Consider the following 13,537-nt stretch of genomic DNA (forward strand, 5'->3'; position numbering starts at 1 on the left):
GTTTGGAAAAAATCAAAAGGCAGGTATTATAGATTGTTTTTATAACATTGTATTTAAAAAAGTTTACAAGTAAGGTTCAGGAAATTCAAAAGTCACCTCCCTTCCTGTCAGCTTTTTGTAGACGGCGGCAAAAGTATCAACCTAAAACCACCTCCCCATTAGTTTTCACATAATTTTTTGTTGCATAAAACATACCTTATGCTCAATTGTCGTTTGCTGATTCTTGTCCAAATGGACTTTAATCAGTGACGATCCGTCCAACCTAACCCGAATCCTCTTTCCTACAATCTCTGCCGGATATACAAGATCCTCTAAAACAGCATCATATACAGCCGTCAGAGTTCTGGAACGTGGACGCTTCTGCTTGTTCTTCATTCTAGTCTTACGGGTAGGTTTTGGGAGGATTTTGCGTTCTCCAACAAAAACTACATGTTTGCCAGAGAATTTCTTCTCCAACTCCCTAACCAGCCTGGTTTGTATTTTTTGAAACTGTTTCAGTTTCGGGATTGGAACATAGATGATAATCGACTGAAAACCAATCCTAATTAACCAACTAACTAAGTGGATTAAGTGACTTACCTTCTTGTTGTTTAGTTCAATTTCCCTTGCTTTTGTTATGTGAAGCTCACGTAATTGAGCTTTTAAATCGGAGTTCATCTCCAATTCTAATAATGCCTGAGAGACTTGAGTCTCAAAGGTATCAGGATCAGTCCCTCCAGCTTTGATTATTTTTGAAGCCATCTGAAAAGAAAAGTCTTTGTTGACTAAATTCACAAACAAAACAAATCCGTACTGGCCAAGTTAACAACTTTTATAAAAACTAGGAGTTCTTGGGGAACTTAACTAGTTAAGAAAGTGGTTTAGGGACGTAATGGAGGTTAGAAAAATTAACCTGCAAATTGTTTTATTTTAAAATCCAGTTGAAAGCAAACACTGAACTGTAGGGCACACAAAAGAAACGGACTGAACAAAAAATAACACTGTACACCGCAAATTAAAAGGGTAAAACTGTAAACTTAAGGTCGAACTACGCGAATACAACTACCAAACAAATCGGTTTTTATATCGTAATAACTTGGCCATCGGATAAGTTTTCTTCCATAGATCGAAAGCCTGAATTGGTTAAAGCAAGTTTTAATTTATATTCACTATTTAAACTACGTATTTCACTAGTTTTTTCTTAAAATAAAATGGTAAACATAATACCTTGAAAGACTCAAGACTGAAAAAGGCCCGTACAGTCGTACAGACAGATGAAAGAGGAACGGTATCCAAATGTCACTGTCAAATGTCGAGAATGTTAATGCGTCAATGTCACTTTAAACACGTTTATGTTCGGGTTCGGCGCTGCCAACCTGAGCTGTTGCCTGGTATTAAGTTGGTATTTCTGTACTTCAATCTTGGCCTGCCCAAGAAATCGACAATTTCGATTGGAAAAAGTTGAGAATAGCATTTGTTTTCCCAAATCTACTCATATAAAAGTGAATTAGAATGTCGTCCATTTGCAGAAGGCTGGTGTCAAAAGCGGCATTGAGGCAATATTTGGCTTCAAACGTGCGTTGTGCCAGTGCAAGCGCCAAAGGTGAGTCAAGACTGGCCATTTATCGAACATTACGTAATTTTACCTAAAAATCCCTAATTTTTGGGACTATTGGGCTTGAAGATGGTTTTAAGGGACCGTGTACCTAATCTTCGACATCCCAAGCATTTACTTTGCGTATTTAATTTATGCAAGGTAGTCTAGAGACCTGTATCATAACTTCAATATAAAAACTGATACATCTCTGACCAAAGTACCAGAGATTGAAAGTTTTTTTAAAAGCATCAACACCTTTTTTGTTTTTACTCTACTGTTATGTTGAGAAAATATCAGAAGTAGAACTAGTGTATTGTCATACTATTTCATTAACATTTAATGGAGCAGGATACAAATACTCTAGATTTGCACTAAACCTGATCCTGATGGTAAATGTCAAAATTACATGAAAATGGTCACATGACTAATTGACAGTTAACAAGTCACTCTGGTTCTTCCATGGATTCAGGAAACAGATTTAAGGATGAATAAACCTGAATATTGGACTGTTTTATGGTAAGTACACATGTACAGCATTTGTATAAATCCCAGTACTGTATGTGATTGGTCAAGATAAAGCGGAAAGCTGCTTTTTTTGACCAATCACAAACTATTCACTGTACTGTGATTTAGACAAATGCTGCTCATATGGACTTACCACCAAAGTTGGGTATTAAAACTTTGAATTTGCATATTTAGTGCATTCATATGTCTCCATTTCTACTCTATCAAATGTCATTGCAACAGTATGATAATACACTAGTTTGGCACTAAACACACCAATTAAAAATGCCTTTATAGTCAACCCACATTTGTAGCATTTGGGAAAGTTATACAGTTTGTAGGTATTTTATTTCATTATCATTGTTTTCCTCTATTTGTGAATGTGCTAAAGTTTATGTGCAAGTTTCGTATTAAACATTCCAAAATGTTTGGGTTAAGTATATCTCAAAAATTACTAATTGAATGTATTTTATTGCAATTTGAATTCATAATCATTACATGTGAGTTGGTCAGTCAAAAACAAAAATTTTCGTTGCAGTGACATTTGGCGACCCTATCGAGCACGCCACCGGTTTGGAAAAGCGTGAAATCTTAGCGAAATTGAAAGGTTCCGACGATCCCTTCAACACTAGAGTGTTCCAAAAAGGGCCCGGCACCAAGAACCAACCCACCGAAATCCCTTCCGCTTACCCGGCTAGGATTGTTGGTTGTCACTGCGACGAAGAGGCTACCAGCATCAGTTGGTTTTGGTTGCACGAAAACGAACCGAAAAGGTGCGAATGCGGTCACTGGTACAAGTTGGTCCAGGTCGCCCCAGTTTAATTAGATTTCCTTTGTATATTGTTAGAATGTGTTGAATAGAATTAAAATATAAGTAAATGTGTCTTTTTTAATCGTCAATTGATTTGGTTATTGGACTTTGAATCAGTACATGAAAAAATCTTTTCACTCACTTATTTCAGTAAACCAAACCATGTAGGAATCTTGTTAACTTTTTGAATGATAATTCCTAAAAAAAGGGAGTAAACTGGTGTTGCTTGCTTTCAGTAACTGCAAATGAAACATCCGTTGTGCAAGTGAGCGACGAAGAAAAACGACAATTGCTCAACAGAGTGACCGGTAGTGACAATCCCTTCGATGTTAAAGTGCTGAAAAAAGGTCCGGGCACTAAACAAGACCCTACGGAAATCCCTTCAGCATTTGACGCTAGATTAGTTGGATGCATATGCGACGAAGACTCAACTAACATCAATTGGGTGTGGCTACACAAAGGCGAACCAAAAAGGTGTGAATGCGGCCACTGGTACACATTAGTGCACCGAACACCGGCGTAAACAGAGAGTTCTTTGTAGTAGTCTGATGAGGTTATAATGGTAAAACTAAAATATCTAAAATCGTTTCATAAAAGGTTTATTATTTTGTAAGTAAATGATGTTCAAACTAAATGCAAGACTACAATAGCAGTTATTATATTATTTTCAAAGTAGTTGCTAACCTAGTGTTATATTATTATACTTGAATATAATGAAACATCCATAAAATTTTTTCCCCAAATACCCAGCAAAAGCAAATTATAATAACATAATTAATACTAATATACATCAATAATTATGTTGCTATTAATCTAATAATTAAAAAAAAAACAGTTAGTAATAAATTTCAAAAAAATTAACAAAATTAAACAAAGAACATTGGCAAACCCTTCCTAATTTCCGTTTTAATTTCGTATCGTTTGGCCTCCTCCTTTAAGCTAGTCATATCAAGCCGATCGTACTCGATATAAACTTTAGCACGAGCAGCCGCCAAATGGGCGTAATAGGTCGGGGCCGGATAACTAACCGACCTGGTGCATCTGGAGAACATGTGACACAAATAATACGTCAACTGTTCTATTGTATCATTGTCCATATTGTTGTCGTCGAACAAAGTGCAGTATTTGGTCGGTTTGGCCACGCCCTGGATACTGGCGTGCGAGACCAAGTAGAAGTCTTGCAAGAAAGGATGCGTTATGTCTGTGTCAACGCATGTTCCTGTAAATTCACTTTTTGTTTGACAAATTCTGACATCTCAGTCTATTTTATGACTACTATGCGTTAGAAGTTTTTTTTTTATATGTATATAAGGTGATTCACGCTGATGGTATATTAGAAGCATCTAGAGAACTTTGGAGTGTAGTGTATGTTGCCAGATCAGTCGGAAAGAAGAACAACTTATGATTTTCAAATGGAACATCCTGTTTCTAATCTCATTTTTGAATTCCTTGCAAGAAGGCTAGTAAGTAAGAGTCAGTCAGTAAGAGTTGTAGTAGATAGGGGTAAGTAACACACAATCTACTCCACAAAAAATTGTAGCAAAGATTGTGTGTCCTAAAAATGGTGAATTTGTCAGCAAACGGTGGTCTAAATTTTAATTAAATTCTCAAGTCCTGAAAGGTTTGCTTTGACCTTTTGTTCTCAGTTAGACAATACCACATGGTCAATATTTACCTTTATGTCGGATAGATAGAAAAACTGTCAGAAGTTTGTTTTTTTAAATGCAACCACCAATGTATTATGGTTTGTAATAAAAGAACATTAAATTTAGAACAATTCTATGTATACTCTTCCTATACCTAACTTCAACCGTTTCTCACTTATCAACAGTTTTTCATTAAAGTGCGTATAAAATCGTACTGCATATACTGTACTGCATATAAAAATATCAAGTAGGCCATATTTTTAGCGCGCTGTTGCCAAACGCCGTAAGTATTCAATACCCTCGACAAACTTACTTACGGCGTTTGGCAACAACGCGCTAAAAATATGGCCTACTTGATATTTTTTTCGTTTTCTGTCTTTCTCCCGCGCATGCAATTACCTACGTTTCTCTGTCCGTTACACGTTTTTCCTATGGTCGCTTTTGGATTTACCACACCTGTATACTAATCTGAATACGGACACCTGCTTGTGCTAAGTTTGAATTAGTGTTGAATTTGACAAATATCTGTCACAACATGTTGTAGTTATGGAATTGACAACTAGTCATTACGATCAAGCAGATGTCCGTATTCAGATTAGTATGGATTTTACAACTGGTTGAAGTTAGGTATAGGAAATGTATACATGAATTTGTTCTAAATTTAATGTTCTTGTATTACAAACCATAAAACACCGATGGATCCATTTAAAAAACAGACTTTTTGCAGTTTTTTTTATCTGTCCCACTAAAAAGTAAATATTGACCACTCTGTAGGTTTTTTCATTTTCTGTCTCTGGGCTTTTCAACCATGTAATATTGTCTAACTGAGGACAAAAGGCCACATCAGCAAACCTTTCAGAACTTGACAATTTAATTAAAGTTTAGACCACCATTTTGTTGACAAATTCACCATTTTTATGAAATATTTAAAAAACGGTGCTGAAGATAGGTATAGGGAAGTATTAACATTAATTACTAGCCTTCTAGCCATTAATTCAAAAATGAGATTAAAAACAAGGTGTTCCATTTGAAAATCATAAGTTGGCGTTCTTTCCGAGTGATCTGGGAACATTGTAAAGTCCAAAACATTTTGGAAAAAGAGTTTGGAGCCAAAACTTAGGCTACACGCCCAATTTCAGTGAAAAATATTGAGTTCTTCTCTAGAAAAATGGTTATTTCAGATATTGTAACTTGAAAGTGACTGCAAATGAAAGCACATTAACTGGTCTATTATATTCAAAATTTTGATGATCAAATATGGGTTATTATTACTACTTTCTTGTTTTGGCAGACAATTTTTTGCAAACAACCAATTTAACTTCAAAAAGCTTAGATTTTAAGTGCAATTTCTAAACATAAATACTCAAAAATTAACAATTTTCAGTTACCATGGGAAAAATTTTAAATTCTGGACTAGAGTCCGGATTAAAAAGCATTAAAATCGTGAAAAAAAGCGCTTAAAAAGCAAAATAATTTTCTTTAGAAAAAGCATAAAAATCTTTAAAAAAGCACAAAACTCAAATTTTGAAGATTTCAAATTGCTTGAGAAGCATACGGAAGATTTTAGACTGTTTTGAAAACTTTCAAAAGTCTTTTTAACTACTTGAGAGCATTTGAAAGGTTTTTGGACTGTTTAAACAGTATATTAGAAGGTTCTGGAATGCTTTAGAGGGATTTGGAATCTCGTACATGGTTCACAACATTTTTTAGAAGCTTCTAAACTGCTTTAATATCTTCTGGGAGCTTCTAGACTAGTTGAAAAGCGTTTGGAGTCTTTTAGACTGTTCTAAAAGCTTTTTGGAAGCTTCTAGACTGTTTTGAGACACTTTCGACTGATCTAGAAGCATTTTGAAGTTTCTGTAGTGTTTTGAAATCTTTTTAGACTACTTTAGGTGCATTGATTGTTCTGGACTTCTTTTAAAACATGGGAATTTGAAGTTTTGAAACTGCTTTAGAAACATATGGAAGCTTTTAGACTGCCTTGGAACTTTTTGAGAGCTTCTAGACTAGTTGAAGATTATTTTGAAGCCTTTAGAGTGTATTATAACTAAAATTTCGTTTTTCTGTGGTATTAATAAATATGAAGCATAATTTTCAAATTCATACAGGAAGAAAATATGACCACTTACCAGCTGGAACGTTTTTGTTCTTGTCTTCGGAATCGCGCTCGTTCATTGGAAACAGTCTAGTATGATGACGTTTTTGCACAACTAAAAATGTGATTTTCGGCTCAAACGAGCCCCCTTTAAACTTTTTGCAAGCCGATCTGATGGCGCGTATTTCTTCGTTCTTCACTTGTTCGAATTGTCCTTCGGACACGCCGTCCCTGAAGAAAACAATCGCTTCTGGTTTTATATTTGTTTTACTGTGGAAGAAATTCAAGTGTTCCAAAGTAATCTCTTCCAAATCGCTTATGATCTCCACTTTCGGATTTTGCAGACGCCAGCATATATTGTATTGAAAAGCGTTTGAGTCGTGAGAGGCCGTTACGGCTGCTACGCTCGGTATATCTTTTGAATCGGGGCCTGGATGAGTAACGTCCGCTCCCATAATCATCACGGGACGTTTCAAGATGTTCGGCTTAAAATTCGGTGCCAATTTGTGATTGGTGCCGTTCAACTTGCTGTTCACTTTTAGTAAAATGTTGCTGGCAGTTTGACCGTTCATCCTTCGGGTCATTGTGGTTGCTTTTATGCATTGAGTGAGACAGCCGACGACCAATTCGGCGGCTTTCTTCACCCACGAATACTGTTGTCCACTGTCCGGTACGACAACAAATATAACGTCATACTTCTGGTCTTTTTGCGTCTTGAAATATTGTTCTACATCAGAGTATCCACGTCTACATTCGATATTGTTAAATGGTTCTCTGGGAGGGGCCGCAAAAATCATACCCACGTCTCTGGCTGACTGTTGAAACTGAAAGAATACTTACTATAACATTTGTTTTTTTTTTTATTAGCATAAGATCGACTAACGTATTGAGCCATTTTTTTGAAGTCGTCCGGTCTAGGTCCGTAACGAGGAACAACTCCAACCATTGTCCAATTTTTGATGGTTACTGGAGCTACGAACTGATCACTCCTCCAGACACCTCTGGACACGGGTACGATACGTTGAGCGTACTGAATTTGCGGTGGCTGTAATACTCGCGCGTCCAACTTTTGGAATTCATTACCCACCGAAAAACCAAACTCTTTAACGCACGGATGGTTATTGTAATTAGCCCTAGCGATGCCGTCAACGATTTTTCTTTTGCGTATGTCCGTACTTGTTGCTGCGTGTCTGAAATTGAGATTTGCCTCGGTTAATTCTAAATCACAAATATTGTTAGTAAAAAAACCTAATAATAATAAAGCCGTTTATTTCCAACAGGCCGACGCCCACTTACAGGAAATTAAAAGAGAGTATACGAACTCAAACTTAAATAATTAATAACTAAATACTAAAAAAAAAAAACAAAAAACTTATCTTAGAAAAACACCTCAAAACCTATCCAAACCTGAACAACAAGCATTATACTCTCTCAAAAAAGACATAAAAATACTTCCAGCAGACAAAGGTAACGCTACAGTCATAATGGACTCTATTACATATACCACAACAAAGTCATGACTCTTTTAAATGAAAATAATTACACCAAACTAAATAAAAACCCAAGAGAAAAAATTGAAAGGCAAATTTACACTACTTTAAAAAAACTGATCTCTGATCTTGAATCTTCTCTTCTTGATCTTTCCTAAAATTCATAAAAATAACATGCCATTAAGACCAATTGTAATAAATTCGCCTACTCACTCATAAGCTCGCTTCTTGCTAAACATTTCAAATCCTTTAGTAGGTAACACAGATTCTTACATAAAAAAACTCTCCTCACTTTCTTGAAAAACTCAAACATATCGACATTAATCCAATTCATATTCTGGTAAGTTTTGATGTTGTAAATTTATTCATGAACGTCCCAGTTGACAAAACTCTTTTAATTGTTAGATCTAAATTGCAAAATGATTCAAGTCTTGGGGAACGTACAAGCTTAAGCGTAAACACTATTTTAGAACTTTTAACAATTTGTGTTAAAACAACATTCTTCCAATATGGAGATGATTATTACCAACAAAATTCTGGAATGGCAATGGGTTCTCCATTGTCTCCAATATTAAGTAATATTTTTATGGAACATTTCGAAGAAAATAATGTGGGTTTTCATTTAAAAAACTTGAAATTTTTCATTTTTTTCTTTTCATTCACAATCAAATTTACAACAGAAACTGAACAAAATAACGAACTTCCATTCTTAGACATTCTAATCAAAAAAGACATAAACAAAAGTCTACAGAAAACCAACCCACACAAATAGATATTTAAACTACAAATCCAATCATCCAATAATGGTAAAAAAAGGTATTGTAAAAAGTTTATTTGATAGAGCCAAAATTATTTGCAATAATGAACAATTTAATAAAGAAAAATTATTCATTAAAAATGTTCTAAAAGAAAATGACTATCCTGAAACATTTATTAATAAATGTTTTAGGGATTTAGAACATCCAAAACAATCTGGAAATCAAAATCAAATTTTATCTTTTACTAACCTTTTTATTCCTTACATTCCAGGTATTTCTGACAAAATCAAACGAATAGCTAAAAAATATAACATCAGAACAATTACACAGAACTCAAAACACATTAAGATCACACTTAACTAAAACAAAACCTCACAATGAAAATGAATCTACAAGAAACGTGATATATAAAATTCCTTGCGAATGCAATCAATTTTGTATTGGTGAAACCTCCAGACCTTTAAAAAAACGTATTAAAGAACACCAAAACTAGAGACTTTCACAAATCTAATATATGCCAACACGCGTTTGATAATGATCTTAGAGTCAAATGGAATGAATGTAGTATCATAGACAAAGAAACTTTTTCAAAAAGACGTAAAATAAAAGAAAGTGCATATATTAGATTAAACCATGACTCCTGTGTTGCTACATCCTCTATTAATATTGACCAAACTTGGTTAAATATTCTAGAGGAGGAGATAACACTTGGTCATATCAAACGAAACTGAAATTTCTTGTAATTTTGTTTTCATTATAAAACCCACCTTTCACTACAACAATAGATAACCTTTCCTATTGGAATGACAAAAGTCAAAATTTATGTCAATTTTTATTGACAAAACCCTTCTCAGAGTTCCAAATTGAACATTATCAGGTTTTCTGTGTTCTGCCGTTGTGTTCTTTCTTTTTTAGATTCTCTGAAGACGGTGGTAGATTTTCCACCGAAACGTCAGCGTTTTTAGGTAACAAGACCGAGCCTAAGTCAGTGATCTTGTGTTGGGACGACTAGGTTAATGTTATTTTCAACTTAGTTGAAAATAGTGCAAAATTCCATTTTCCCAACAAAACTTTTTTTGTGTGAGACAGAAGAGCCAATAAAAGTTTCACAATACAATCACAAAAAGGTAGGGGGAGGTAGGTGCACAAGATATGTGCTTGTGGACAACAGGATTCAGGGGGGAAAGCTAGAGAACGAGCGAAACCTGTGCAACAAGGACGAGAGACTGACTGTCTGAACCTCGCAAATGCCAATGAAAAAGTTGGTTGATGCCTGACCGCCGTACGAGGAATATTAAACGAAACCCGCTCTAACAAGTATGGGCAGTCTATTTTAGAGTTGGTAAGTTTATAGAGAAACGAGAGTGACTGCAATTTCCTAATAAACTAAGATCCACTTAGCTATTGTAAAAAGACTGACTTAAGTAATGTTAACTTACCTGATCATTTTACTAGTCTGATTTTCGGTCATTTTCCTATTCACCCCTTGGCCTTCGACGATCCGGCAGAGTTCAAGAGGCAGCAGAACTCGATCGGCTCTTGACGGACTACCAACCCAAAGTGTCGGCAAATGCGGGTACTTCAGAGTAAACCGCTTCACTGTCTTAAAGTATTGTTCAATCGTCATTCTTTTTCCTTCGTGTTCGAACGAGGCTTTCGAGCAGGAAGCGCCCAAACCATTGACTCGATAATGCCGTTTCGATCCAGGCACGCCGGGTATCTCATAAAGCACCCGCAGCGTTCTGATAAATTTCTCTAACGTTTGGGATTGCCAACTTTGTAAATCCCTTTGCAAATCTTCCCGTCGCATCTCTTGACGCGGACTAGAAAGCAGTTGGGCCAAGGAATCGACCACGCAGATGTTTTGAGGAAACGCTTTATGGGCGACATCAACGTTGAGTAGAGGACGCCACGCTCTGATAGCTGACTGATAAAAACCTTGATACATCTCCATACCTGAAAAAGAATTCCATAAACATTGTTTCATATTATCATCATGCATGGAAAATTTAAAGTGTGACTGGTTTTACCAGTCATAATAAATAATTTATCACTTGCCTTCACCCAGGTCAATCAATTGAGCCGGCTTGACAAAGAATGATCTACCAACAGGGTAACACGTACTAACAGGAGCCATACGCAATACAATATCGACCACTTGAAGAGCTTCCTGTGGCGTCACTGGGGACTTTAAGAAATCGTGCAACGGCGTCATGTCCACTTCGTTAGCAAACTTGATTGTTGCTTTAAAGTTCTTTTCTCTGTTATCTTCATCCACTATCTTTATTTCGGAGCTTAAATTCTCGGGTAATGGTGAAACAGAATAAAGATTCTTTCGACCGTCAAAGGCAGGATTCCTAGTCAAATAATTGTAAATTATCTCTGACTCTGTGGGATATAAGTAGAGTAGAATTCTATTTACTAACTATATTCTAGGTGTCGGACATTCTATGCTAGCTCTTTGTGCATAGAATGTCCGACACCTAGAATATAGCCAGTAAATATAATTTTACTCTACTTATATCACACAGAGTCCCAGTACAGGTTTTAGAAAAAATAAAGCTACTGAAAGTGTGACGTGTTGTCTTGAAAATAAGGATTTTTTTTTCGAGAAAATAAAGAAAATTTATTTATTTAATTTATAGAAAAGGTACATTTTTGTAGGGATGTCAACTGTTTACCATTATAGTTAGTTTTAGTAGGATTGTATGTAGTTATTAAGAAAATTAACAGTATTACTTGATGAACTTCAAAGGAGGTGAAAAAGGTGGTACGTGGAGGTAGAAGGTGGGAAAAAAGCTTTTTTTTGTTTTTGGTTGTTGATTGTCAAGAAGAGAGACTTTTAATGAGAGCTGGAAAGTCAGTTTTCTAAAAAATTCGAGCAAAAATCAGACTATTGAAGATCAGGTGATCTTAGAAAGCTGTTTCCTTCCGGAACGGAAGTTACTGAGTGTAATACCGGGTGCTACCAGCAATTGTACCGTCTAGTCCACGTTATGACGTGGAGCAGATTGTGATAGAGGACCTATTTTGTAATTTTTTGTATTAAATATATTTGTAGTTTCAATGATATATTTAGAAGCACGATTTTTAGGTAGAAAGTAAGTTAGATAGGTTTAGTTATTTACCTTTAAAATAACTTGGCATCCCTATTATAGAATTTTTATTCAAGCTTATTTATTTAAATTTTCTTTATTTACTAGATTATTAGAATGAATGGTCAGGGTGAATCTGATGCCAGTTATGATGATATTATCATGCAACTAGGAGGTGAGGGAGATTTGAGTAAATCTCATCTTCAGGATGATAATAATCATGACAGTGTGAATAACCCTTAATGTAAAATAATGGTGGGTAGAAAAGGCGAATCCAAAGTACATTATTAGTGTAATAATTAGTAATAAAATAAGTTCTGTCGTTCGCCTCTGCTACATAATTTATAAAAACTGGTGAACACGATTTTTGCACAACAATGAAAATATTAACACAAACTTACATTTTTGGAAAGAACTTTTTCCTCATTTCCTCAACAACGGGTCGCATAAATTTCTTGGGAGTATCGGGCACAATATCGACATCGTAGTGATATGCAGTTCGTAGTTTACCCAAATTTAATGACAAATGATTCGACTCCACTTTAATAATGCGACCGTTTTTCCCAGGCCTCAGTCGCACGTTAGACACCAAATTTTTGTCGCTTACTAATGCGATCTGCCCCGTCTTCGCGGTCAACTCCTTTGTATCTCCAGATGGTGAGCTTGGTTGAGCTTCTTTCTGAGCAGCTGGTAACACATTATATTGAACTTTTACAGTTTGTTTTTTTCACACAAATGGAGTACAATATGTGCTTCCAACTTAAAACAGTTTATGCCTTCGAATTGATAATATGTACTTACTTTTTTGGGGTGGCCCTTTTGGAGAAGCCTGCGCTTGTTGAGGCCCTAATTAAAAATATGTAATGAAATTTATCTTATAAAAAATTATATATAATATACCTCGTTGTTTTGGTTGAGGCTGTTGTGATGTTCCTGCTTGTGAGCCTAAATGATATTGTTTGGTATAAGATGAAATACAAAAAGTTTTATTTTAAGCTGAGAGATAATTTAATGAAAATAACAATTTTTCAATTTACTTACTTAATCCTTGAGGTGGTGGTCCTTGCTGTCTTTGAGCTGGTGGGGGTTCTAAATAAATATTAAAAAAGCCTGTTCTACCATCCTCAACAATTAATAATTTCACACCTACCTTGTCTTTGTTTTTGGACTGCAGGTGGTGGACCTCCTACAGAAGTTTATAATACAGTGCGTTTTTTTTAACGCGCAACATAGGATTTTACGTGTTAAATTTTTAAGCCCATGTTAAACCATGTTATTTTGGAACTACAAGTATAAAACTTGACGGGTGTTTCTTTAGTACCCTGAAGCTTAAGTAAGTCTACCAATTTGGTCTAAAAAGTGATTCAAAACTGGAAAAAAATCATTTTTTTTCGAAAAGATTTTATCCTTTCATACTCCCTGTATGCATTGTTGTTCCTTGTTGTTTTTGATACTGGCAGGGCAGGTAGCAGGTAAAGTAACTTATTTTGACTGCATCACGACCCGACATCTTTTGAACGTCAAAAGGGCATTTTATGATTGTTTGGAATATACTGTTTGGC

The 13,537-nt window shown here is 35.4% G+C and overlaps 3 protein-coding genes across 11 annotated transcripts in view; 1 reads left to right on the top strand and 2 right to left on the bottom strand.

Moving 5' to 3' along the window:
- Positions 1-26: 26 nt before the first annotated feature.
- On the bottom strand, positions 27-1,346 carry RpS7 (ribosomal protein S7). The gene is made up of 4 exons (XM_081980344.1): positions 1,207-1,346; positions 580-741; positions 196-528; positions 27-141 (listed from the first exon to the last, which is right to left on the bottom strand). Exons 2-4 carry the CDS (start codon positions 739-741, stop codon positions 64-66), a joined length of 573 nt encoding a protein of 190 aa, XP_081836470.1. The 5' UTR covers positions 1,207-1,346; the 3' UTR covers positions 27-63.
- LOC145729538 (cytochrome c oxidase subunit 5B, mitochondrial-like) lies at positions 1,342-3,574 on the top strand. Of its 2 annotated transcripts, none has more exons than XM_081980345.1 (2): positions 1,342-1,582; positions 3,128-3,574. In XM_081980345.1, the coding sequence occupies exons 1-2, from the start codon at positions 1,492-1,494 to the stop codon at positions 3,412-3,414; spliced, it is 378 nt and encodes a 125-aa protein (XP_081836471.1). In that variant the 5' UTR covers positions 1,342-1,491; the 3' UTR covers positions 3,415-3,574. The 2 variants fall into 2 exon arrangements, with proteins under 2 accessions (XP_081836471.1, XP_081836472.1); XM_081980346.1 differs by lacking the exon at positions 3,128-3,574 and adding an exon at positions 2,619-2,959 and having other exon boundaries at positions 1,373-1,582.
- Positions 3,474-13,537, bottom strand: part of AGO2 (Argonaute 2) — a 37,316-nt gene continuing 27,252 nt past the window's right edge. For 5 of the 8 annotated variants that reach the window (XM_081980330.1, XM_081980328.1, XM_081980327.1 and 2 more), the window contains 10 exons: positions 13,126-13,161; positions 13,017-13,064; positions 12,876-12,920; positions 12,777-12,821; positions 12,377-12,662; positions 10,939-11,237; positions 10,320-10,836; positions 7,516-7,822; positions 6,667-7,456; positions 3,474-4,110 (listed from right to left, as the gene is read on the bottom strand). In XM_081980330.1, coding sequence (XP_081836456.1) covers positions 3,758-4,110; positions 6,667-7,456; positions 7,516-7,822; positions 10,320-10,836; positions 10,939-11,237; positions 12,377-12,662; positions 12,777-12,821; positions 12,876-12,920; positions 13,017-13,064; positions 13,126-13,161 — 2,726 coding nt within the window. In that variant the 3' untranslated portion in view covers positions 3,474-3,757. The remainder of the gene's footprint in view (positions 4,111-6,666; positions 7,457-7,515; positions 7,823-10,319; positions 10,837-10,938; positions 11,238-12,376; positions 12,663-12,776; positions 12,822-12,875; positions 12,921-13,016; positions 13,065-13,125; positions 13,162-13,537) is intronic. The other 3 variants (XM_081980333.1, XM_081980331.1, XM_081980332.1) reach the window with 2 other exon arrangements.

Source organism: Ips typographus, linkage group LG5 (genome assembly GCF_016097725.1).
Source record: "Ips typographus isolate SLU linkage group LG5, UJ_Ityp_2.0, whole genome shotgun sequence".
In the NCBI taxonomy this organism is placed as follows: Eukaryota; Metazoa; Arthropoda; class Insecta; order Coleoptera; family Curculionidae; genus Ips; species Ips typographus.

Bases quoted from the DNA above. Each gene is read 5' to 3' on its own strand.
- LOC145729538 (XM_081980345.1), top strand. From the start codon at position 1,492: ATGTCGTCCATTTGCAGAAGGCTGGTGTCAAAAGCGGCATTGAGGCAA. The intron at 1,583-3,127 runs GTGAGTCAAGAC...GCTTGCTTTCAG, and splicing joins TGCCAGTGCAAGCGCCAAAG to TAACTGCAAATGAAACATCC.
- RpS7 (XM_081980344.1), bottom strand. From the start codon at position 741: ATGGCTTCAAAAATAATCAAAGCTGGAGGGACTGATCCTGATACCTTT. The intron at 529-579 runs GTAAGTCACTTA...ATTGGTTTTCAG, and splicing joins TTGAACTAAACAACAAGAAG to TCGATTATCATCTATGTTCC. The intron at 142-195 runs GTATGTTTTATG...AGGTGGTTTTAG, and splicing joins AAACGACAATTGAGCATAAG to GTTGATACTTTTGCCGCCGT.